At 41.5% G+C, this 23,780-nt stretch overlaps 1 protein-coding gene across 14 annotated transcripts in view; it reads left to right on the plus strand.

Moving 5' to 3' along the window:
- Positions 1-23,780, plus strand: part of GRIP1 (glutamate receptor interacting protein 1) — a gene marked incomplete at both ends in the record, with an annotated part of 711,985 nt that overhangs the window by 639,443 nt on the left and 48,762 nt on the right. For all 14 annotated transcript variants that reach the window (XM_080705916.1, XM_080705922.1, XM_080705911.1 and 11 more), the window contains 4 exons: positions 4,490-4,559; positions 6,110-6,255; positions 20,639-20,783; positions 23,128-23,267. In XM_080705916.1, coding sequence (XP_080562042.1) covers positions 4,490-4,559; positions 6,110-6,255; positions 20,639-20,783; positions 23,128-23,267 — 501 coding nt within the window. The remainder of the gene's footprint in view (positions 1-4,489; positions 4,560-6,109; positions 6,256-20,638; positions 20,784-23,127; positions 23,268-23,780) is intronic.

Raw genomic sequence — 23,780 nt, forward strand, 5'->3', positions numbered from 1 at the left:
GGGGTAAGAGAAAGGATTATGTATCAGTACCACTAAGGGAAGCCCCCGGTTGATTTGAACATTCTACTGTTGAGGTACCAACCCTTCAGGTCCTCTCTTAAGGATCACTGATTTAAACGGATCCTCTCCATTGCATTTTATTTTTCTTGATATTGGTTTTTGAACCCAGGAGCATTCTACTTCTGAGCTGCGCCTTCAGCCCTTTTCGTTTTTTTATTTGGAAATGGCCTGGCAAAGTTGCTGAAGGTCTTAGCAAGTTGTCAAGGTTACTCTCCAACTTGTGATTTTCTTGTCTCAGCCTCCTGAATCGTGGGGTTACAGGCATGCACCACCACACTTGGCGTTCCAATTGCAAATTAATAAAAATATAAATAGGCTTTGCTGTAGGTTTTTTATTAATTTATTTTTTAAATTGGTGCATTGTAGTCATATATCAATCACATTGGAGTACAAGACTTGAGAGGATATACAAGCACACATCATCCAATTAGCCCTCCTCCAGCCCCCATCCCATTCCCTCCCCCTCCCTCCATCCCACGCTTCTTTGGTGATTTACTTTGATACATTTGTTTATGTACCTCCTGCGTTTTAAAGAGGCTCCGTCCTCTAGTATTACATACCCTCTGATTGGTCACATTAGTTGCTTCACTATAGGGCCCTTTCTATAGCTCAACCTCTTCCTGTTGCCCTTTTCCTCCTAGTTATTGCTGATTAAGAGAAGCATCTGATTTATATTTTCTGTGATATTTTTCTGTGCATGCTGCGTTGCAAGTACCGATCCCACTCTTGATGGTCCCAGTAGTGGCCTGGCTACTCAATGGACTGATCCAGACCTCGCTGGCTCAAGCAGCGGCCTTGCCTCATGGGAGGCCCCAGTTCTGGTCTCACTGGCCCCTGCACTGGTTTAACCCCTAAGCTGGCTTTGGTCCCGGCCTTGGAGGCCACAGGAGTGAACTTGCCTCACGCCAGGCTCCGATGCTGGCCATTGGCCCCTGCACCGGCCTAACCCCTTGGCAGGATTCCAATCCCGGCCTCGGAGGCCCCAGCATGGGCCTAGCCTCACGGCAGGCTCCAATGCCGGCCTCGTTGGCCCCAGCACCGGCCTAACCCCTCGGCAGGTTCCGTTCCCGGCCTAGGAGGCCCCAGCACTGGCCATGTCTCACGGCAGGCTCCGATGCTGGCCTTGCCTCATGGCAGGCTCCGATGCTGGCCTCGCTGGCCCCAGCACCGGTCTAGCCCTTCGGCAGGTTGTTATCCTGGCCTCGGAGGCCCCAGTACCGGCCTTGCCTCAGGGCAGGCTCTGATGCCGGCCTCGCTGGCCCCAGCACCGGCCTAACCCCTCAGCAGGCTCTTATCCTGGCCTCGGAGGCTCCAGTACCGGCCTTGCCTCAAGGCAGGCTCCGATCCCAGCCTAGGAGGCCCCAGTACCGGCCTTGCCTTATGGCAGGCTCCAATGCCAGCCTCGCTGGCCCCAGCACCGACCTAACCCCTCGGCAGGCTCTTATCCTGGCCTCGGAGGCCCCAGTACCGGCCTTGCCTCAAGGCAGGCTCCAATCCCGGCCTCAGAGGCCCCAGTACCAGCCTTGCCTCATGGCAGGCTCCGGTGCCAGCCTCGCTGGCCCCGGCACCGGCCTAACCACTCAGCAGGCTCCGATCCTGGCCTCGGAGGCCCCAGTACCGGCTTTGCCTTATGGCAGGCTCCGATGCCGGCCTCGCTGGCCTCAGCACCGGCCTAACCCCTCGGCTGGCTCCGATACTGGCCTTGGAGGTCCCAGCACCGGCCATGCCTCACGGCAGGCTGCGATGCCGGCCTCACTGGCCCCAGCACCGGCCTAACCCCTCCGCAGGCTCTTATCCTGGCTTCAGAGGCCCCAGTATCGGCCTTGCCTCACGGCAGGCTCCGATGCCAGCCTCGCTGGCCCCAGCACTGGCCTAACCCCTTGGCAGGCTCCGATCCCGGCCTTGGAGGCCCCAGCACTGGTCATGCCTCATGGCAGGCTCTGATGCTGGCCTCGCTGGCCCCAGCACCGGCCTAACCCCTTGGCAGGCTCTTATCCTGGCCTCGGAGGCCCCAGTACCGGCCTTGCCTCAAGGCAGGCAACGAAGGCCGATGCCAGCCTCGCTGGCCCCAGCACCGGCCTAACCCTTCAGCAGGCTCTTATCCTGGCCTTGGAGGCCCCAGTACCAGCCTTGCCTCAAGGCAGGCTCCAATCCCGGCCTAGGAGGCCCCAGTACCAGCCTTGCCTCATGGCAGTCTCCGATGCCGGCCTCGCTGGCCCCAGCACCGGCCTAACCCCTCAGCAGGCTCTTATCCTGACCTCGGAGGCTCCAGTACCGGCCTTGACTCATGGCAGGCTCTGATGCCGGCCTCGCTGGCCCCAGCACCGGACTAACCCCTCTTTGCTGTAGGTTTTAAATTTATAAATAACACAAACATCCTTGTAAATATAATGCACTTTTTATGTTTTAATTTGATGCATTGTAATCACATATCTTGATGAAATTCAGGGTAACAGAGGCATCCATGCACACAGTTCTCTTTGAGCGCTCACCCAGTTCCCACCCCACTTCCTCTCCCTCCCCACCTTCCCATGCTCAACATATTGATTAGCTCTGATAAATTTAAGGACCTTTAAAGTATTTCTCTCTTCAAGTCTTCCTCTCCTTTCCCATCTCTGTCAGTTAGGTCTTCTTCACTCCACAAGATTTTTCCTCCTTTGTCTGGAGTTTTTATTGTGCCCCATTTTCTCCCTAGCTTCTGCATATGAGGGAGAACATCTGACCATTCATTTTGTATGACTGACTAATCTCACTTAGCATAATATTCTCCAGTTCTAGCCATTTCCCTGCAAATTATGTAATTTTTTCTTTCTTATGGCTGAGTAGAATTCCCTTATGTTTATGTCCCAGAATTTTATAATTTTTAATTTTATAATGTATTTATCTGTTGGTGGAGATATTGTCTAATTCCATAGTTGGGCAATTATGAATTGTGTTGCTATAAACATAGATGTGCATGCATTACTATGGCAGTCTGGTTTGAATTCTTTAGGGTAGATACCCAGAAGTGGTATAGCTGGGCCATATGGTAGGTTCATTCTCACTTTTCTGAGGATCCTCCACATTGTTTTTTTAAAGTGGCTGCACAAATTTGCAATCCTCCAACAGTGTATCAGAGTTTCTACTTCTCCACCTCTTTGCCGGCATTTATTATTTTTTAATGATCACCATTCTAATTGAGGTTAAGTAAAATCTCAGTTTTGATTTTCATCTCTTATTGCTAATGATGAACATTTTCTCATATATTTATTGTCCACTTCTATTTCTTCTTTGTGAAGTGTCTATTTAGTTCTAGTGCCCATTTTTAAATTTTTTTGTCAGTTTCTTGAGTTCTTTGTATATTCTAAATATTACTTCTCTATCAGAGTAGTAGTTGGCAAAGACTGTCTCCCATTCTGTCGGCTATCTTGTGAAGTTCTTTATAGTTTCCTTTGCTGCACAGAAGCTCTTCAGTTTAATGCAATCCATGTATTAAACCTCATTTTAATCTCTTGTGTTTGGGTATAGTTGAGGAAGTGCCTCTTTTTCTCTTGTGCTTATATATTGGAGTATTGGTCCTATGTTCTCTGATTAACAAATTTAGTAACGTGTTTGTGATATAGAATCAATCTAAAATAAACAGAAGCTTTTCTATATGCCAACTATAAATTTACTGAAAAAGAAATCCAGAAAACATTTCTATTCACAATAATATCAAAAATGATAAAATACTTAGGAATACATCTAACCAAGGAATATAATACCTCTACAATGAAAATTATAAAATATTAAAGAAGATCTGATCTTAGAAGATGAAAGGATCTCCCAGGCTCTTGTATAAACAAAATAAATATTATCAGAATGGCTACTCTTCCAAAAGTGAACTACAGATGTAATGCAATCCCTATTAAAATACCAAGGTTGTTCTTTGCAGATATAGAAATAGAAAAATCAGTCCTTAAATTTATTTGGAACAACAAAAAACTCAGAACAACCAAAATAATTCTCAGCAATAAGAACCATGAAGGAGGCATCATAATACCTGACTTCAAACTATACTACAGAGCAATAGTAATAAAAACAGCATGATACTGGCTCAGTAGACAGAGATAATGGAGCAGAATAGAAGATTCAGAAACAAATCCACACATTCACAGCAAATTGATTTTTAACAAAGGAGCCAAAAACATACACTGGGGAAAAATAGCCTTTTCAACAAATGATGTTGGAAAAACTGGCTATCCATATGCAGAAAAGTAAAAATAAATCCCATTTTCTCACCCTGCAAAAGACTCAATATAAGTCGACCAGGAAATTAGACCAGAAACTTTGTACATTTTTCTAATTCTTTTTCTGATCATGTTTGCCTGCAAACTCTACTTGCACAGCTATTATAAAGAGTGCAAATCATGAATATTAAGATGTGGTTGTTCTACCTTCATTTTTATAGCACCATCCAGTAGAAAACCAGGGGATCCGCTTGTCATTTCAGATATCAAGAAAGGGAGTGTGGCACACAGGTAAGAAAAATGTGTTTCATGGTTTACTTTAATAAATCTCTTAATTTATGCAGATATAACCCCTTCTGTACCCAAGGCAGACCTTGCTAATATTCTTAATACTGCCCACTATTAATCAATCATATTTGATAGCCCTAGTGTCAATGACTACATAGATCTTTCCCCTCATATCGATTTATTTCTGTACCCAAAGCAGACAGCAATCCACTGAAAATGATTTTTGCTTTCCATGAATTCACTGTGAGCTCTTCACTGATCATCTTCCATCTTTTTAGCAGGAGCTAAAACCCTGAAAATGGCTCCAATTATGAGGAGTACTCCTTACAGACATAATAGCTGCAAAACGTTTTTGCTAGATGCCAGATTGTCCTTCCTGTGCTTGCAAGATCCTAGAGTCTTAAGTAATACTCATGTCTTCTATTCAGCCAACATACCATGAATACAAGGAAACCTCAAACTTTTGTTGCACAAATGAAGGCACTTTTAAAGTGATTGCTCGTACTGATAAAAGATTATTAGTGTCCTTTTTATGCTTCAGTTAAGGACTTTTGAAAATCTCATCTATTTATCTTAACACTCAGAGGTAGGAAGGACATTGTGTATGTTTAGGTATAGTATTCAGCTGCTGTGAAAAATAAACTTATAAATATCATGAATCAAAGGAGACAGAGGTTTGTCTGTCATATAACAGTTGGGAGGTAGGGAGGCTGCTCTAGGAGCCATCCCACCTGCTTGCCAGTCATTCCTGTTTTGATAAGCAAGAGATGGGGAGTGGGGGATATTCTTTGTTTGTAGCATACATATTTAAGGGAAGACTCAGGACAAGGAAAAGGAGAGTGACTATTAGGAAATTAGCACTCTCTATCACAGATATAATGCATAAAGGACAATTCTTACAAATATGTGGGTATAAACATATACACATATGGACACATATACACTACATTCTCATTATTTTTCCCATTTTATTATAAACGGTCAAAACTTTCAACATACCTGTACTGGCCCATACCCAGTATCCTAAGAGGACACTTTCCAAACAGTGTCAGATTCATCTGTATCTTTTATCTTTGCTCTGGTCACCAAGAATTTCTAGATACAACTAGAAATAACAGAGATTCCAAGTCTCAGATCTCCATCAACTCCTTCCCACCTGGACTTCCCTCTCGTGCCCTCTCCTGGTATCTGGTTGCCAGGGATCAGAGTGGGGTGATATTATGATAGAGGAATATGAGGACACGGGTCTCTGTAGACCTCAGTCCATCACCTCCATTCACTTAGTCTTCCTTAGTGAAAAATATGTGAATGTCCTGGTTTAAGTGAGGAAAGTTGAAGAAAAAAAGTTTTTAATACTCTACAGTTTCATGTCATCTTAGCCACCCCAAATAAGACTGAAAAAATAGGAGTTTTCAATCAAGTGCAATTTGAAAAGAGTTGAAGAACCTCTTTTCCTCCAAAGATTACCATAATGCTACATTATGCATAATGCCTTTTAAAATGCCCTCCTTAGGTGCTCCTCATTGATTCTGTGCTTGTACATTTACTAACAGAACTGGAACCTTGGAACTTGGGGATAAATTACTTGCAATTGATAATATCCGGCTGGACAACTGTTCCATGGAAGATGCCGTTCAGATCCTCCAGCAGTGTGAAGACCTAGTGAAGCTCAAAATCCGCAAAGATGAAGACAATTCAGGTATTGAGAGCATCCTTAGTTAACACTGACGTTTCTAACAGCCCATCTGTCAAAAAGATAGTAGATCTCAGTGTTTTACGTACAACAGCTGTCTAGGGACTTTGTAGCACTATTTTTTATGTTGTTAATAGTCTTTAAATTGTGCATAGAGAGTATAGTATGAATTTTAATTAATTGATGGTTCTTTCAAATTACATCATTGAGGTATTTTATTATAAGCATTATTTTAATTGTATTAAATACTCTTTAAGGATGAAAACAAAGTCATCACCCAATATTACCCTAAGGTGATGGAGCTAGTTGTTTACAAGGTTTTTGTTGTTTATATTACAGAACTAGAACAATAGTGAATGTTACATTTATACTTAACTTTGTATTATAAACATTTTACCATTTTACAAACCCTTAATAATACTGTCTGCAATTTATTTACCATTCTTTTTTTCTCAGATATATTGCTTCCCATTGTCTTATTATCATAGATAGTACTATCATAGATATCTTTATTTAACCTTTCTTCTTCTTTTGAACTATTTACCTATAAAACATTGCTGTCAGAATAAAAGGGGAACTTTTCTGAACCCTGACACATCTTGTACCCTGTTGCTTTCTTTTTCTCTTTCTCTTCTTTCTCTCTCTCTCTCTTTCTTTCTTTCTTTCTTTCTTTCCTTTTCAGTAATGAGGATAGAACCCAAGGGCATTCTATCTCTGAGCTACACCCCCAGTCCTATTTTTTTTTTTTTTTTTGGTGGTACTGGGGTTCCTGGAAACCCTTCTATCTCCAGGCTACACTCCCAGACCCATTTTATACTTTTATTTGGAAACAGGGTCTCTTAAGTCAGAGAGATGGCTTTGAACCTGTGTGATCCTCCTGTCTCTGCCTCCCAAGCGTGGGGATTACAAGAGTGTGCCATGACACCTGGCGCCCAGCCCTATTTTTTATTCTTTATTTTGAAACAGGCAGGGTCTTACTGAGTTGCAGAGGGCCTCACTAAGTAGCTGAGGCAGTCCGCGAACTGCGATCCTCCTGTCTCAGCCTCCTGAATCCTGGGATTACAAGTGTACACCGCCACACCCGGCTCCTTGTTGCTTTCTTAAAGGGCTGTGTGCATCCTCAGGGCTCCCATAATAAGTGAACACAGTGGAAGTGGAGTGCTGTTTCTCAGAAATGAGTAGGCCTCAGAATCACCTGAAGAGCTTCTGAAAACACATTTTCTGGGCACTATGCCCAGGAAATTCTGCATTCTAACAAACTTCCAACTGTTGATTCCATGGTGCAAGGACCATACTTTGCCCTTACAGTAGAAATCCTTTATCTCAGTATGATAAGAATCTGGAGTTAACTGAAAGAAAAGAATCCACTAATTGAAAAAGTCAGCTAAAGTTGAAAACTGTAGAAAAAGATAAATATCTAAAACATTTGAAATTTTGCCAGTCTTATGGGTAAAGTCTTCCATATGAATATAATTCTTTTTTTTTGTGGTAATGGGGTTCCTGGAAGCCCTTCTACCTCCAGGCTACACTCCCAGACCTATTTTTACATTTTTATTTGGAAACAGGGTCTCCTAAGCCAGCGCGCGGGGCTGGCTTCGAACCTGCGCGATCCTCCTGTCTCTGCCTCCCAAGCGCGGGGATTACAAGCGTGCGCCACCACGCCCGGCTTCCATATGAATATAATTCTGCCGATTGTAGTTATAAGACTTTTTGTTTGTCTAGACACTATACATAATAGCCTATATTTTCCACTTTTGTTTTGATTTTTCTCTTTAAACTATTTTTAACTGATACATAAAACATAAAATGACACACATTAATATAGAAACATGTGATGTTTCGATACACATATAAAGTGTGGAATGTTTAAAACAAGTCAAACCTATCTACTCAAATATTTATGGTTTTGTTATGATGAAAAACTTCAAAATTCTGTTTTCTAGTTTTTTGTTATTTGTATAGTATGTTATTGTTATCACCAGTCACCCTACTATGCAATAGGACACAACTTCTGTTTTGATTTAAATACAATGAGAATTAAAATAATTTAAAGCAACCTTATTCCTTACTTCACCCAGATTTTTATTTTCTCCAATATTTTTGAGTTTTTCGTCTACGTAATTTTCAGTATATTTTTGCCTAAGTTATCAACTACATAGGTATTTTATAAGATATATAAGATTAATTAAATGACATAGCTATAATACCAAGTATAACTGGCAAATGCAGGTTTGAGAATAAAAATAATTTATTATAAACCTTTAAGTTTAATTTAAGCAGGAGCAGAAGTATTCAGAGGAACTACAAAAAGAAACCTGTTACTCAGGAGAATTTCATGGCATTAATCTGTATATTTTATTAGAGACCCACAATTCAGTAAAATTATTAACTGAAGAGTAGATATAATAAGCATGTGAATATGTACATGCATTTATACACACATATGTGCATATTTTCATCCTAACTACATTAGTCAAATTTCTGTCATTGTGACAGAAAATCAACTTGAAAGGGGAAAAATTTGTTTTGGTTCAAGGTTTTAAAGATTTCAGTCAATGACTGGCCAGTCTCATTGTTTGACAGAACATCATGGCTGGGAGCACATGATATAACAAAGCTGTTTATCTCATGGTGGCCCCATCGCAAAAACAGAGAGAGAGAGAGGAAGGGGCCAGGGTCCCAATGTCCGCTTTCAGGACACACCTACAATGACCTAACTTCCTTGCACGAGGCCCCACCTCCTAAAGTTTCCAACACCTCCCAACAGTGCCACAGCTGGGAACCAAGTCTTTACCACGTGAGCCTTTAAGATCCAAATCACAAAACCAACAATAATGAATTATCATTGATGGTCTGAAATCTTCCCATAAACCACCTAGGTCTAGGTTTCATGGTCATGTCAGGCCATGTGTTTATAATTTCTATGCAAAGTAACACAATAAAAATATGTAGTTATACCCATCAGTGCAGTTGGTGATGATTATTATATCCATATATATATCTATAACCAATGTTTAAAAATAGGCACAGGTTTGTACCTGCTACTTCCCAAGCAACTGATTTTCTGCTAACATTTGCATTTCTCTCCTTTTGAGTTTGCTTCAGTTGCACTTGCTCTTGAGACTTATTTCAAGAAGGGACTGAAGCCTCCAGCATCATCTGGGTTCCATCCCGGAGAATAGGCAAAGTCCTGTGGAGAAGCCCATTTGCATGATTTGCCCAGCTAAGCAGAGCTCAGCTACCTTCCTTTCAGAGTGAAAAAGCCAAGACAGACATGAATATGTATGGTGTATACAGTTGGCAGCGTGTCTGAATTCAAAGCCCAGCTGTGCAGATGCATTGGCAGGGGTTTAGGAGACAACAATTGAGTGCTTGGGGAGCTCAATCTTATTTTTAGCTGCTGATCTCCTTTGGCTTATTTTCTCCACTTCGTATCTTTCTCCTATAATCCCTATGCCTAATATTATGGTAATTATCATACTTATTAAGTAGTTTTCTTAATGCTTAAGATATCTTGTTTTTAAAATCCTTCCATTAAAAAACACACGTATACCTAAAATAGGACAATAAGTATAGATGTGAGGGAAATATTTACCTAAACCAGATTTCCTCAGATAGACATACCACAGTATCTATTCATTCAGACACTTTAGATTGCCACTTGAAAACTGTCATATGATCATCTGTTTGGAAGAATTAGGATTATCCTGGTTTCCTTTTCCTTTGTGAGATTGAAAATGTAATTTGAGTAGCTGAATTCAAAGCAGAAATGTAAAACTTGGTCACATATTTGTTCAAGACAGTCTATGTGGTCATAAAAAGCACATGGCTTTAAAATTAAACCTTAAAGCCTAGCTCTACCACACTTAATGTTTGAGTTTAAGCAAGTTACCTAACCAGTCTGAGATTCAGCTCCATTTTCTATCATGTACAAGTAGAAATATGCTGGGCATGGTGGTGCACGCTTGTAATCCCAGCGCTTGAGAGACTGAGACAGGAGGATCACACAGGTTCAAAACCAGCCTCAGCTATTTAGTGAGGCTCTCAGCAACTTAGTGCAACCCTGTTTACAAATAAGTATAAATAGGTCTGGGAGTATAGAAAAGCCCCTAGGTTCCACCCCCAGTACCACCACCACCACCACCAAAAAAAAAAAAAAAAAAGAAAAGAAACATGTACCCACCTCAAAGAGCTGTTTAAACTTATTGACAGAGATACTGGTACAGTCAGTGTTCGATGAGGGGAGACTGTTTTTATTTATCATTACCTCCTGAAATTCCCCAAACCTTTTTGTTTTTATTTTTTGTTTTGAAACAGGGTCTTGCTAGGTTGCTGAAATTCTAGCTAAATTGCTGAGGCTGGCCTCGAACCTGAAATCCTCCTGTCTCAGCCTGCCAAGTACTGGCACTATCCAGTGTGCCACCATGCCTGGCTTCAACATTTTTGAATGGTAATATACAATGTGTATTCTGTATCCTCTAAAATATTGCTCATACTTATATTGGACTTTCTGCACTCCAGTTCCTCAATTCTTTCTTTAACTGCCTGCTCCCTCCCCTCTCTGGGATGGTTCCGTAATCATTCACAGGTGGTTTATAGCCACATATGATACAACTTGATTTCCTAAGATGGCCAGTACTGCAGTTGGGTTTAACAGATGTTGCTTCAGAATGAATCTGAGCATTTATTACAGCTGTGCTTGTCTCCTTGCTTTGCCATGTATCTCACCCAAGGAGATGTAGAAGGATTTCCACATGTCATTAATAGTCTTTGCTTCTCAGTCATGCCACCAACATCTGTATAGTGTCTTTGAGGTGCCACATACTGTGCTAGCAGCTATCAGTTCTTAAATGAAGAAGGCATGATTCCTGCCCTTAAATCAGTTATCACCAAGTGGGAGAGGCAAGAAAGTTGAAAATTAACACTTTAATGAATATCCTAAGTGTTTGCACAGATGTTAAGAGAATGTGGAGACATCCATTTAAGCCTGGGGTGTTTAAGGGTAGGAGTCTAACAGCCTTGGTCTCCCAAGGGTCGGTCCTGGCCGGATAGTGCAGGAGCATGGCTATCCCATTAGGTACCTGTGACTACAGCATGAAGTATGTGTGAAGACTTAGAAGCAGTTGGCTGGAAAGGCTATGGGGCCAAATCATGATGAACTTTGCAAAGCATATTTAAAATGTGGATTTTCAGCCAATGGTGGTCACACGTGCTTGTAATCCCAGTACTTGGGAGACTGAGACAGGAGGATATCAGGTTCAAGGCCAGCCTTAGCAATTTAAACAATTGCTAATAAGACTCTCAGCAACTTAGTAAGACCTTGTTTTTAAAAAAATAAAACAGCTGAGAGTATAGCTCAGACATAAAATTCCCCTGGGTTCAGTCTCCACTACCAGAAAAAAAAAAGTGCGAATTTTACCCCAAAATTCATGGAGGGGAGCCACTGAGGCACGTAAAGCAGGGGAGTGAGACCCTAGTGTTTTGTTAGTGACTACTAGTTTCACTAAAACACTGAATGAAGCCTTTGAGAGCACCTGAATTAACTGTTTCTAGCCTACTAGAATGGAATGACTGAGAACACTAGACTGGATTCACATTTGACAATCTGTAAAACTTGAGCAAACTGACTTCTCTGAGCATCACTTCCTCATCTAAAAATCTCCACTTAATGTGGGGTGTGGTGGTGCACACTTGCAATCCCAGCACTTGAGAGGTTGAGACGGGAGGATCACAGGTTCACAGCCAGTCTCAGCTACTTAGTGAGGCCCTTCACAACTTAGTGAGACCCTGTTTCCAAATAAAGAATAAAAAATAGGGTTCAGAGGTAGAATGCCCTGGGTTAAATCCCCAGCACCCCTACCCCGCCACATGTCTACTTAATGCCACTTTACATGGCTATTTTAAAGATAGAAGGAGGTAATATATTTTAGCAACAATGTCTACACCTAATCAGGCCCAGTGAATACTTTTAACATCCGTTACTTAAATGTTTTTAAATTAATTTTAGCTTTATTTTATGATGACCTAATTTTTTAGAGCACTTGGGGCTTTAGATATTTTTCTCCATGCAGATTCAGTCACATTCCACTTCCAGAACATAACTTGAGTAGAGACCGGTGGCTCTTGCATGAGTCTAAGGCTTCAGAACAATGGTGGCCACCCAATGCCCAGGTCCACAAAGATGCAAGTAACGCTTTCAAAATAAAGCCTGTTGTTTTGTCTTGACTGCATCTGGGTCCAATATCAGCAAAGGGGGAGAGTCTAGACATCTGGCCAAGTCTTCTGAGAAGGAGCCAACACAAAACAGTAGATACTTTGGGGATCTGTGGAAAGACATGGAGGTTCCCAAATCTCCCCCTATGATTTGCAAGGGCCTGCTTTGTATTACCACCTTTCTGACAATCAAATAAATATATGGCTGTTAATGATTTCTCTCTTGATTTAAATCATCTTATTTCTTACAGAGAACTTGTTTTTAGAGACCATAAATTCAGTACTTTACCTTCACAGGCTCTAATTTATATAGAAAAACATTTCCAGGCAACAGCTTGTCCCATCCAAAGCAAATTATCTTTATGCATTTCCAAGCAGTCTTGTGCAGATATAGCCTTATTGCCAGTTAAATCTGTCCTTCAAAAATTTGGACTTTTATTCGGTTCTTTTTTTTTTTCCTTCAGCTCATTGGTGTTGAGCCAAGCTAAGTAATTTGAAATAGACTTTTTTTTTTTTTCTAAAACCTAGATAGGAAAAGCAGAGATGCCTCATTACAAGCTGCCAAGAGTGAGCTTGGCTATGCCAGGAGCACTGCCGGGGGGATCGGCATAAAGCTGGCTGCAGGAAGAACCGATGATAGAAATGAAGGAGTGCTCATCCCTTTCTTCATGGGTGATCTTTCGCAGTGCTGGCTCTAGTGTGCATGAGAGTCACCAGAGAGCTTATGAAAACATAGACGAATGGGCCCCTCCCCCAGCTTCCCCTTCCTATGGGTCAGCGAGGTGACTGGGCATTTGCATTTCTGAAAAGTTCTCAGATGATGCCAATGCTGCTTGTCCTAGAAAAAAAACATTTGAAAAGCGCTGTCATAAAGGAACCTAGTTTGAGATTCAGGAATAATCACTTCCGTAAAGAAGTTTGAATTTCACACCTCCCCACCACCCCTACACACACAATTGGCACTGGAGATTGAACAGAGGGGCATTCTATCTCCAAGCTATCCTGCCAGTCCTATTTTATTTTTTATGTTTAAACAAGGTCTCACTGAGTTGTGGAAGACCTACTAAATTGCTGAGGCTGGCCGTAAACCTGAGACAGAGGCAACCACACAACCACACAAGTACCAGGATTAGAAGTATGTCCCACTGCACCTGGTTTGAATTCCACTCTCAAACACTCAGTGGCTGGGTAGAATGCTCTTAGTGCATTACTTTGACTTGACCAGGTAAAAGAACCAGACAACACCAAGTGCATGGAGTGCTATTCTAAATGGTTTACATTCTCAGACCTGTCCAACTCCAAGAAACCTCACCATACTCTAATTCCATCATTTTCATTGAAGTGAATTTTGACTGGCCCGCCTTCCAAAGACTCTCTCCCAAATCTGAGCCTCCGATTTGGCCACAGAAGCAGCTGCCGTTATGGATTCAAGCCAGACAGTGTTCATTCGGTTAAACAGGCAGCGCTCAACAAGCCCAGAAATAACACTGCAGATAAGTAATGCAGCAATTTTGCATCTGTTCCGGGGTCCCATTAATTTTCTTAACTAGAGCTGAGCAGAACAAACAAGTAGGCTGGCCCCCTTTCCCATCTTTTACTAATAGTTGTAAGCCTTCTGTTGTGATATAAAAGCTGCTTATAATATCATTAACATCTGTTTAGGCTTGCTTTGGAACTTGCTGGTGATTCTGCATTTTTCCTTCTCAGAAAGTCCTTCTTCTGGCTGAACAATCTAGCTGCTCCTTCCTAAGCTTCGCAAGCTGGAGCAGCCCCCAGGAGAGAGAACCTTGGAGTGTTTCCACCTCCAAAGTGGTCTAAGCGTTGCTTTCTAAATGGCAGTTAGTAGCCTCCTCCTAAGCGACAGGGCCCCTCAGATGCCAGTTGGGCTATAGACCAAGAAGGCAGATGGAATGGGAAATTCAGCCTGAAGCTGACTCTGCACTCTTGGAACCCTGGCAGGAGGAAGTTCTGGGTTTGCTGGTCCCACGAAGGCAGCCCAGGTCCTGGGTTCACACTTCCCATGAGACAGATTGGTTTCACATGGCCTGTGTTGGAAAATGAGAGTAGACCTTGGCATGGCAGGGGGCTCTGGCCCCCAGCTCTCCTGGAGAGCTTTTCCTGGGAACCTGACACATGCTAACAGTCATTCAGCCTTTTGTCTCTTCCAAACATTTAAGGATTTCTCCCTAATGCTGGATGTAGTTCTAGGCAATGGAAATATGAAGGTAAAAACCTGTGTTTTCAAGATGTTATTATACTAGCGAAGGAAACAAGGGCAGTTAAAACATGGAGTGAAAAGTACAAGCCAGAACATGCATTCTCCGTGAGAACAAAAATTGGTTCTTGGGGAGCAAAGAATCTCAGATAATCTCACATGGCAGTAGTTTGTGGTCCTTTGAGGATTCACCTCTACCGGACTGAATCTTATTTCTTAGTATTTACTGTTTCTCATTTTAAAATAATTTAAGTTGCTGGGTGTGGTGCACACACCTGTAATCCCAGAATTTGGGAGACTGAGACTGGAATGTCTCAAATTTGGTGCCAGCCTCAGTGACTTAGAGAGACCCTGTTTCAAAAGATGGCTGGGGGTGTAGATCAGAGTCATACTGCCCCTGGGTTCAATCCCCAGTACTAAATAAATAAATTAATTAAATTATATATTCTGGGAAGAGGAGAGGAAAAAGAATTGTGTGTTGGCAACGTTGGTGAAATCAACTGTGGGGAGAGGCAGCAGCTGAGTCTCAGGCAGCAAAACCATTTGGGATGGAACCCTTGCTATGGTAAAGTGGGCAGAGCCAAATCAGGGCCTTGAAAGCAAGTGGGAATGGGAGGCTGGGAGCCTTGCCTTGTGACCAGATGGGTCGTAGGATCTGAATAAGGCCATGCTGGGACAACCGCCATAACCATCATCATGAAAAGACGGAGCAGGGCTAATTAAATTACCAGTTTACTCAAGGTATCTGTGTAGGGTTTTCCAAGAGAACTCAGGTTATTTTCTTTTTTTAAAAAAAACTTGCAAATTTTTCAGTGTATACAAAAATAAAGACAAATAGAGTAACGAACCATCATGCATCCCCCAGCGTCAACAGATATTAGCTGACAACCACTGTGACCTCATCTATACTCCTACTCTAGTTTCTCCATTCCATCCAAACCCTGGATAACTGCAGAGAAATTGCAGGCATCCTACCCTTTCTTCTTATAAATATTACTAAAGTATCCCTAAATATTCTCTTCTAAAACACTCAACTGACATCATCCCATTTGAAAATATTAGCAATAATTCTAAAATCATCAAATATTAACTCAACATTTTTATTTCCAGGAAATGCAATTCAGATTTTGTGTGTGTGTGTTTGTGTGGTATTGGGGACGGAACCCAAGGACTTTCTACGCCTGGGCTATACTCCCAGACCTATTTTATATTTTATTTGGAAACAAGGTCTCACTAAGTTGCTGAGAGCCTCACTAAATAGCTGAGGCTGGCTTTGAACCCACACGGTCCTCCTGCCTCAGTCTCCCAAGTACTGGGATTATAAGCGTGCGCCACCATGCCCAGTTTTCAGATTTTTAAATATATGTACATCTAGATAGAAGAGAAACAGAAAAAGACAGAGTCATATCCAGAGAGAAAGAAAGAGCACTAAATTTTTGTGTTTTCCTCTATATCCTACCCACACACTTCCTCCACACTCTCTACATATGGATACCACCTCATTTGATGTTTATGGATATCACATCATTTGATGTTTATGGATATCACATCATTTGATGTTTCCCCTTTTCTCTCCAGCCATCTCCTTCCATTGTTCTACTGGTCTCTCTCCTCTGTTATCTGAAGTTCCTTTTGTTTTCTGTTTCCTCTATACCTTCCATAAATGAGAGAAAACAGATGGTTCTTGACCTTCCGAGATTGGCTAATCTCACTTGGCCATGATGTTCTTAAGTTGCATCTAATTTCCTACAAATGACATGATTTTGCTCCTTTATGAGTGAGTAAAACTCTATCATGTATGTATACCACATTTTCTTTATCTATTCATCTGTTGATGGGTACCTAGATTGGTTCCATAATTTATTGTGAGTTCTACTACTGTAAACTTAGATGTCAGCTATCACTGTAGTAATGACTTTCATTCTTTTAGAAAGATACCAGGGAGTGGTAGAGCTGGGTCATATGATGGTTCCATTCCTAATCTTTTGATTATCTACATAGGGGTTGTACTAATTCACACTCCTACCATGTAAATTTCCCCACGTCCTTACCAGCATTTATTATTGTTTGTATTCTAGATTACTGCTTTTCTATCTAGAGTTAGAAGGAATCTTGATATCATTTTTATTTGCATTTCCGATTGCTAATGATGTTGGACATTCCTTCTTATATTTGTTGGCCATTTATATTTCTTCTCTTAAGAAATTTCTACTCAGTTCAATAGCCTTTTTTTTTTTGTGTGTGTGTGTGTGTGTAGTACTGGGGTTCCTGGAAGCCCTTCTACCACCAGGATACACTCCCAGACCTATTTTATATTTTTATTTGGAAACAGGGTCTCTTAAGCCAGCATGGCTGGCTTCGAACCTACGCGATCCTCCTGTCTCTGCCTCCCAAGCGCAGGGATTACAAGCGTGCGCCACCACGCCCAGCTCAGTTGCCCATTTTTGACTGGGTTATTTTCTTTAGTGTTTTCTTAGTTCTTTATATATTCTCAATTTTAGTCCTTCATCAGAGGAGTAGCTGGTGAAGACTTTCTCCCATTCTGTAGGCTCTTCAGACTCTTGATTGTTTCCTTTGTTGTGTAGAGCTTTTTAATTTGATGCCATCCCATTTACTGACTCTTGATTTTATTTCCTGAGGCATAGGTATCATATTGAGGAAGTCTCTATCAGTGCTTATGTGTTGAAGAGCTGATCCCGTGATTTCTTCTAGCAATTGCAAAATTTCTACTCTAACTTCTGGGTCTTTGATCAATCTTGAGTTAACTTTTGAAAAGCACTAAATCTTAAAAAAAAAAAAAAAAAAAAAAAGTTGCTTTTGTTTGACTGAGGATCCCCAAAGATCTACTTCTTGCTTTGGGCTATAATCTCTCTTAAATCTTCCCTGTCCCTATTTTGTTTCTGGAAACTTATTTGTTGAAAAAAATCATAAATCAACTTCCATTTCTTTTATGATCTGAATGCACTTTTACTTCATCCAGTTCCCATTCCCTGTGGTCACAAGAATGTACACTTTTATTTAAGACATTGCTGATTTCTTGACTTGCATCTCTATCACTTTCTAAACTCACCCTAATGTTTGCCTTCTAGTTATAACAACTCCCCAAATGCCTAATAAAAAGTGTCTCCACAGAAGGTGGCCTGATATAGACTCTCATAAACTCTTCTCCTTGATATCTGTGTTATTTTGTCATCTTTGTGATGAAATGTCCAAAAATGAGAGTGTTCACTCTGAGTTGCTTGCAGGATGAGCTAAGACCAAGTCCCTCTTCTTTTATTGTGAGGCACTAACCCAAGCTCCTTCCCATGGCTAGTGTTTGTTTTCCTCTGGACTGAAGTGTCAACTGAAACTTCTTACAAGTTCCTGGTTTCCAGATTCTGGAAAACTCTCATTTCCCCCAGACCACCTCACATAAAGAGCTGGCACCCAAATCCCAAATGCCTGCCACCCACTCACAAGCCATAGTCATGAAATAGTCAAGGACTTTGCAATGGCACAGCCACCTGCTCTGAATGACGAAGAGAGTGCCCCAAAGGAACTAGTATTTAACTGTGCCTGGGGTTATCCATCAAGGACTCATCCAGAATATAGGTGTCGGTATAGGCTATAAAGGACATGTAACCTACCCAATAATAAGTACCCTACTCATCAGAAATCAAATCCAGCTCTGCAGGTCAACCAAAAATTATACAATAGAAAAATGTTGGCTTTTTGTATGTGTAAGTGTGTGCAGTACTGGTGATTGAACCCAGGGGCATTCTACTTCCAAGCAACACCCTCTGCCCTTTTTATTTTTTTGTTTTGAAATGGTCTCACTAGGTTGTTGAAGCTGGCTTTGAACCTGCAATCTTCCCATCTCAGCCTCCCAAGTACTAGAAAGAAGCCTGGCTAAAATGGAGGCTTTCGACCTCTGCCCACCATTTTATTACCCTGCACCCCGCTGATTCTTTTTGCACATCATGACCAGCCTATTGGCCACAACCTAGGCAGCAGCCTGGAAGAAGTTTACATACTATCAAAAAGATCTATGGTATGCTTGATGTTGGGTGTTCTCATCTGCTAATATAAATTTGAGTCAGTTATTAACAATCTTTATGCCCTAAGCGGGGAAGTCGATTTAAGTGTTGCAGTGGGTGATAGCAGATTTCAGTGTATGGCACTTAAGAGGAGTTGAGCACTCAGGAAGTGGATGTGATGGCTACATCCCAGAACTCCCAGTCTCGGGCCAGAGGTGAAGCAAAGGTTGACAGGAGTGGGCACATTCCTTCCCCCATTACTCTATGGACTTTGATTTTATATTCATCATAATTCTTCACTATGCACTGATAATTGAATTGTTAACTTAGGCTCTTCTTTTCCTTTTTATTTCAGGGTTTCATACTATAAATGAACAGCTTCGCATTGCAAAAATGAGGCTGTGTTAAGTTTTCACTATGATACAGTCTGCCTGTAAAAGCTGACTGTTTACTTAAGGTAGCCACTGGACCATTTCACTTGTGTCCATTGGTACAAAAAATGAAAGTAGTTCCTCGACCAAGCACAGGTCCTGGGCCCAAGGAATAAACACGAATTCTCAGAAACTTTAAGCATGTCATAAGCAAGTTAAAGCCTTTGAGTTCTGAGACTTTACAATTACAACCCTGTCACAGTCACTCACCACATTGAGGGTGGCCCGGGACACATTTCTGGCTAATACTTGACGTAGATCATATTCAGAAATGTCTTCCTTAGTATAAATATTAAATAGCCAAAATTAGTACATGAAAATCTGGCAACTTGACTTAAAACAGCTCCTACTCTCAAAAGCAGAGGAGAGATAATCATTCAAACCCCTGCTGTACCCATGACTTCATCAATAGGACTAACATTTTAAGACACTGTCAGTGGAAGGCTGTGTACAGAATTCTAGATTTTCTGGCATTGTTTTCAAGGTAACCTCTCTATGTTTTACTTAATGATGTCTTCTCATATGATCCATTCCCAAGCAAAATCAGTTTTCCCATATTGAAAGTTAGTTCTGTGTAAAGCCAGAAAATGAAAATTCCACAACCCTATTGCTTCTTTGTCACTGACTCTTTTCTCCCATGTTACCTCCTCAGCCATATGTGTATTCCATTTGTGGTATGACTCTTTAGTATTTTGAATTTATCAGTTACTTAACAAAATTCTAGGCATGGACACAGTCTGAAAGTCCTGCAGCCCCAACTGGGTGAATCACTCACAGATTTATTTTATTTTATTTTTATTTTTATTTATTTTATTTTATTTTATTCGCGAGTCTGGGGATGGAACCCAGGGGCATTTGACCTCCGAGCTACACTCCCTGCCCTATTTTTTATTCTTTATTTTGAAACCAGGTCTCACTGAGTTGCAGAGGTCCTCACTAAGTAACTGAGGCTGTCTGCGAACCGCGATCATCTGATCTCAGCCTCCCAAATGCTGGGATTACAAACGTGCGCCACCACACCCGGCTCACTCACAGATTTAAAACACAGGGCATAGCTGGGCATGGTGGCGCACACTTGTAATCCCAGTGCTTGGGAGGCTGAGACAGGAGGATCACACAGGTTCAAAGCCGGCCTCAGCTACTTAGGCTCTCAGCATCTTAGTGAGATCCTGTTTCCAAATAAAGCATAAAACAAGCCTGAGAGTGTAGCCTAGAGGTAAAGGCCCCTGGGTTCCCTCCCCAGTACCAGAAACACACGCGCGCGCACACACACACACACACACACACACACACACGGCACAAGGCAGTGTGCTGGCACAGATGACAACTATACCCCTATATTAGAATGTAAGACCCTATTAAAGAAATGCTACTTCTAAAAACAATTATTGTCTGAAACATAATGCTTTGATGGTGATGTTTTGAATTTTGTACTTTATGTATGAATATATATGTCTTATTATTTTGCTTTTTTTCCAAAGAAACCAATTATGACTTCTTGGCATTTATTGCAGATGAGCAAGAAAGTTCCGGAGCAATCATTTACACTGTGGAGCTGAAGCGCTATGGGGGGCCTCTTGGCATCACAATTTCAGGAACTGAAGAGCCGTTCGATCCTATAATCATTTCAAGCCTGACCAAAGGGGGATTAGCTGAAAGGTAAAATTTGCAGAAATTGCTATAATTACCTATGTTGAAAGGGGCTTCCTTCCTCAGAGCCACATAAGAACATGCTCCCCTCTCTTTGTTTATCTGCTGACTTTTTAATCCGCACCAAGGACTGATTTGAGAACTTGAGAACTCTCAAGCAGAGCTCTGACTTGCTTTTGAGGGGCACCTTACAGGCAGTAAAAGATGTCATGGGCTTAGCATTGATATTACTCCAGAAATGTATAAACTGACCATGACCCACCAGAGGTAGATTTATATTGTATCCATTTTGAGAAGAAGAGACTAAAGTTCAAGAAAGTTAAAAGCCTTGTCTAATTCAATTCTGCAAACATTTGCTGAGCCTTTGCTCCCTGACAGATACTGTGCTTAGCTGCCATGTTTTCCAGAGAGGATACAGGCTTCGTCTTCAAAGATTAGGAGAACCAAAGCATAGTGACCCTCCTTACATCTTGCAATGTGGAAAGTCCATTTGTTTTTGTTTTTTGTTTTTGTTTTTGTTTTTGTTTTGCAAGGATGCCCATTCCCCTACCCACTCTCCACCTACTGCTGGACTGCATTCTTTCTGCAATGTGTGTTGGACATATAACAAAATCCAGTAGCCAGATCTGTTCTGCAGTGACCTAGCTGAAGGACACACAAACACATCACTCATGCTGACATTTAAAGACAATGGCGTGCAAAATAGAGGCAGCATCGTGGAATGGGGGAGCTACAAAACACCTCAGAAATCAGCTTATCTAACACCTTCATCTGAAGGGTGAAAGAACAGAGGGTAACTCTGCTCAAATTTGTTATTTTGATATTGGCAGACTGAATAGGGTATTCCTCCTAGATGCCTGTTAGGGGGGGATAATGAAAAGACTAATATTGATCTGGTTTGGTAAAGTGTTTATGGCTTACAACCCAGATCTTTTGAATGATCCATGAAAGAATAGAGATCTTTTTTGTTTGTCCCCCCCCCCAGGGGAAAAATCCATAAAAGTAGATGGAATAGTAGACTTGCTATAGAGCCCCTCCTAGCCTGCATCCTCCCCCAGTCTGTGTTACCTCACTAGCCCCAGTTGCTGCTGGCTAGCACAGCTTGCCAAAGTCCTGGAAGCAAGCACTGGCCAGAGCCCTCAGTCACCAGCAGCCCAGGAATTTGGTTCATTCCTTCATTCACTGTTTTTAGAGTGAGCCAGTCCAACCAGGGGCTGGCACATGGAATTCAGATGAGTTTTCATACCATCACAAGCCTCCCAACTCTGGGTCTTCCCCTTCCCCATCCAGCACTTCCCAACAAAGACAGGTGGTAAACGTCAGAACTGTAAATTCCAATCAACTAGATCAGAATTGGATATGAATAGGAAGATAATGGAAAAGCATTCCAGTTTATTAGCTTATTAATCAATAATTTAATTTCTTAATCCATATTCCAAGCAGCAGGCCAAGCCCTTTTCATATGTTTTCCTATGTAATTTTTGGGACCTCCTTATGAGATGATTATCTTCATTGTGATGATGAGAAAACTAATACTCAGAGAGGCTAAAATGAGGCACACAGGTGTGATTCTGATGGCAGGTGGCAGATATGAAGTCAAATGTAGCACAAATTCATCCTGGTACTCAGCCTTTTACAATCCTTGGAATCAACTGGGTGTGGTGATATATGCCTGTAATCCCAGTACTCGGGAGGCTGAGACAGGAGGTCTAAGACCAGAATCAGCAACTTTGCAAGTTTCTCAGCAACCAAACAAAACCCCGTTTCAAAAAACAAAAATATTAAAATGGCAAATGGTATAGGTCAGAGATAAAATGTCTCTTGAGTTCAATCCCCAGTACCCTCCTTCCACAACACACACACACACACACACACACACACTCCTAAAAATCATCAATAGAAAAGACTCTGTCCCACCAAGGTCTGATACATATCACCATCTACCTAAGCCTCACTTTTTGTGAACAGGATACTGATTTTAGCAAACATTTAAAATCTAGGGGAAAAAAGACTACCCCATGCTACATATCACTATATTTGTTCAACATAGTTCATTTCCTTAGAATTGTCAAAGGTTACCATATGACTCAGCTTTCTTGGAGTTTAAAAAATACCCAAGTCCATTTTCAAAACTAATTAAACTAATATTTTAAATTTTATTTGAAACTAAAATGCAATTCACAACAGATGCAGGCATCTTATAACATGGCCCAGGAGAAAGCTACTAGAAGTGACTTCTAGAGACCCTTGCCAAGTCTTTATTGTTATGAATGTATAAAGCATGTCGGGGAATTGATACTCAGCTGATTGCAGGGATTAGGTCCACCTTCCCTATTACAATTTGGTATTTCAGAACTGGTGCAATCCACATAGGAGACCGAATCCTAGCCATCAACAGCAGCAGCTTGAAGGGGAAGCCTCTGAGTGAAGCCATCCATTTGTTACAGATGGCCGGAGAGACTGTCACCTTGAAAATTAAGAAACAGACAGATGGTGAGTGGGTCGAGAGTTTCAATTAAGGACTTCCAGTGTGTCTCCTTCCCTAAAAGAATGTGCCAGTGTCTAGATGTGTGTTCCTAGGGAAATGACTGCCCAGACACAGAGTATTTGAGTCTCTGGATTTCCTTTTTTTTCTTCTTCTTCTTGTTTTTATAAACTTATTTTATGAGTGCATGGCAATTATACATCATAGTGAGGTTCAATGTGATAAAAAAAAATACATGCACACGGCTCTTTGTCTATATCTCTCCACATCCCACACCACAGCTCCTCCTACCACCCCATACCATGTAGTGAAATTGGCACTAATACCTTCATATATTGCCGTGATATTATTTAAACTGCTTCTTTCCTCAATCCTCTCTCCTTTTCCTTTACCCCTCCCCCAGGCCCTTGCTACCACTCTATTGGTTTCTCTCCACATTATTTAAAGTCCCTTATGTTTTCTATTTTCTCTTTAGCTTGCACATCTAAGAGAAAACAGGATCTTCACTTTCTGAGACTGAC

Source organism: Muscardinus avellanarius (assembly GCF_963383645.1).
Source record: "Muscardinus avellanarius genome assembly, chromosome: 11".
Taxonomy (NCBI): domain Eukaryota; kingdom Metazoa; phylum Chordata; class Mammalia; order Rodentia; family Gliridae; genus Muscardinus; species Muscardinus avellanarius.